Source organism: Hibiscus syriacus, unplaced genomic scaffold (assembly GCF_006381635.1).
Source record: "Hibiscus syriacus cultivar Baekdansim isolate YM2019G1 unplaced genomic scaffold, ASM638163v2 tig00111841_pilon, whole genome shotgun sequence".
NCBI classification, from domain to species: domain Eukaryota; kingdom Viridiplantae; phylum Streptophyta; class Magnoliopsida; order Malvales; family Malvaceae; genus Hibiscus; species Hibiscus syriacus.
Window position 1 is genome coordinate 383089 of NW_024063196.1, and position 3045 is coordinate 386133.

Sequence of the window (3045 nt, forward strand, 5' to 3'; positions counted from 1 at the left end):
GATTCTACATGTATCGTACATATACTGCTGGGATTGCTACTGCAGAGCGTAATATGGATCTTTGGTTTGTCATCTTAGTCATAATTCAGAGAGCATACACCGTCTGAGAAAAGGCATCAAAAATTCTGATTCTACATATATAGTAGGTATACTGCTGGGATTACTACTGCAGGCGTAATATGGATCTATAGTTTGGATTTATAGTTTGTCATCTTAAAGTAGAAACTGCTTTCTATCCGCTTAAATCCATCATCTTCGTGATAGACTCGTGTTTGCCATGACTTCAATGTAATTTTTGAACTCTTCTCTATACAACCTTCCATTCAATGCTGCCTCCTAAGGCATAAATGAGATACGTATGCTCACAAACTACTTGAGTTTGCCTTAGGAAAACTCGAATTTGACTCGACCATTGTGTTGAGTCAAATTCAAGCCACGCGAGTCATTAAGCAAATTAAAGAGAGAACCCATGTTCCTAACATGAAGAAACTGATACAGAGGCCATTGATTAAAAATATATGAACATCCCCTTCTGTTTTTGGGGCAATGACCAAACTCTAAAACTACAAATCCAATACGAGACATCAGATAAACACATGCAAAAGCAAAGCATCCAACAATAGATTTATCAATCACATTATATAAAACAATCATTGTTCCACAATAAAGAGTTGAAGCATTATTTTACCATCATCAAAGTCAGGAAACTCCATTTGGCATTTATTATTGCAAATGTACAAACTGAAAGTTCAAATAGCAGCTTGTTATGGTGGTAATTAACACCTGTGCTTGTCAACTTTCTTTTCAAGCTCATTCTTTTGAGCTCCGACCACCCTATCCACTTCCTTCCCGTTCTTCAACAACACGAAAGTCGGCATCCCCTGCACTCCGAATTCTTGTGCCACATCCTAAAAACCCACCAACATGTAAGGATCAGCAAATAAAATCACCTAAAACATCTGATCAACACAATGAATTGTAGCAAAGGGCTTCCAGTATATGTAAAGGATAAAAAAAACATACAGGCAGCTCATCAACATCAAGTTTCACAAACGCAACATCAGTGAACCTATCAGCCATGTCATTCAAAGCAGGTTCCATGAACTTGCACGGTCCACACCAGGAAGCTGAGAAATCTATAACCATCTGGTCTCAATTTTTTTTGTTCAATCAAAAACAACAAAAACCCAAAGTCAGATCTTTCATATAATAACCAAAACAACAAGAAAACACCCCCAAAAGAATAACTGTTAAGAAATCAGATCTGGGGTTGAGAGAAACATACAAGCTTTGGGCTCTCTTTGACAGAGTTGAAGTGAAGCTGCCATCTCGGAGTTGAATGGAAGGTCTTAACCCCTGAAGACTCAGATGAAGATGATGAATCTTCTGATGTGGAATAGGACGGACCCAACAAGCTCGAGAAGAAAGAACCCATTTTTTCCCTTTTCTTGCTAGGTCAACGTAAAATATTGAAAGGGCGAAGACAATGTTACTTGGAAGGCAACTTCGGATTTTGTCGGATCTCTTTACAAAAAAAATCAATATGTTTGTTTTCTGGGGATAAATCGTATTAGACCCATAAAGTTGTACTTTATTATCATGTTCGTATTTTAGGATTTTTTTGGGGGTAAATTATAAGTTTTATAATGCTCTAAATCTAGGAGTTTTAGGTTAATCCGATAAATCCTTTGACTTTTAGGAAACATTGACCCAAATTTGAGTGTATTTGGGCTTGGATTGAGTCCAACATGAGTCTAAAAAAAGGATTTTTTTAATTATGACCCAAACTTGAAGGACTAAGGAAGTAGTTTACCCATTTTTGTTATGAAGGTTGAAATCTTTTAATTTTCATGAGATCATTCTTCAAAAAACCCCATTTCCCACTTTTGTCTTTTTCTTCTTCTTTCAAACTTCACCCCTTCTCGTTAGAGCTTGAACAAAGGTGGAAGCTTATTGCCCTGCGATTATAATCCTGGTTAGCTAAGATAAGGAACGAAACCATCTCTTCTAGAGTTTCATTTTAAGCCATCAAACACAGGTTTTGGTTATGGAGACCATTTTTGGGTTTAGTGGGGGTTTAAGAAAACCCAAGTATTCCAACATGTTTTTTTTTGGAGGTTTAAGTCTTCAAAGTTGTTCTTAATCTCTTCCCAAGCTCCTAAGCAAGTTAGCAATACTTTATGTGATCTTTTTTTTTTGAGAAAAGTGAGAAAAAGCTCCAAGAACAAAGGGAAGGAAAAGTTGACCCTTAGTTAAGCTTTGAGCATCTCAAACAACTTATTAGTCCAAGTAATACAGTTGTAACTCAACTGTTCTACATATAGATCACTGGGTGAGTTTGGTAGCTTGCATAAGATAAGAAGAATAAAAGCACATTCATTGTAGATTTCAGCATTTGGTGTTTTTTAACATGTTTATATACATATTATGAACCCTCTTAATATATATAGAACTTTAATAACGTTTGGGAACCTGAGTAGGCTTTTTGGGTGAAATTGGGAGTTATTTTCTTGCCCAAACATGATATTTTTAGGTTTGAGTATCGGTACTGGAATAACAGTACTGATATTGTTCTTCAAATGGTTTAAAATAATGAAGTTTTGGGCAAGAAGTATCGATACTCATTCTTCGAATATCGATACTGCAAGTTGGGTATTGATGCTCGTAGGAGGAGTATTGATACCGAGTTCACTTACCAAATTCTAGTAGCCAATTTTGGTATCGGTACTCATGGGAGTATTGATACTGAAGGTAGAGCTAGAAACAATAACACTTACGATCACATAAAACTAGCCTTGTTTGATATTCAAGAAACAATCAAGACACCCGAGTTACTTTAGCAGATGACGATCGTCTTGTTGTGAAAAAAATCTGGATATATCCCAGTCAGTGCCAAGACACTTCAGTCGCCAGTTAGGTGCAGATACTCCAAGACTCAACGGAGTAAGTTGGTCGGGTGTACATTTCCAATGTAGTTCTGGATCTCACCCCGGATACCCAAAGGTATCTTAGGTAGGCTAGAGGGGTGTGCGTTCTGAGATGTAG

The 3045-nt window shown here is 36.9% G+C and overlaps 1 protein-coding gene across 1 annotated transcript; it reads right to left on the reverse strand.

Moving 5' to 3' along the window:
- Positions 1–630: 630 nt before the first annotated feature.
- LOC120172017 (thioredoxin H2-like) lies at positions 631–1484 on the reverse strand. Its single transcript, XM_039179598.1, has 3 exons — positions 1286–1484; positions 1024–1146; positions 631–908 (listed from the first exon to the last, which is right to left on the reverse strand). Exons 1-3 carry the CDS (start codon positions 1433–1435, stop codon positions 777–779), a joined length of 405 nt encoding a protein of 134 aa, XP_039035529.1. The 5' UTR covers positions 1436–1484; the 3' UTR covers positions 631–776.
- Positions 1485–3045: the final 1561 nt, after the last annotated feature.

Coding starts and splice junctions, on each gene's coding strand:
- LOC120172017 (XM_039179598.1), bottom strand. CDS start 1,435: ATGGGTTCTTTCTTCTCGAGCTTGTTGGGTCCGTCCTATTCCACATCA. Junction 1,147..1,285: donor TCAAAGAGAGCCCAAAGCTT/GTATGTTTCTCT, acceptor AATTGAGACCAG/ATGGTTATAGATTTCTCAGC. Junction 909..1,023: donor TTGATGTTGATGAGCTGCCT/GTATGTTTTTTT, acceptor GTGGGTTTTTAG/GATGTGGCACAAGAATTCGG.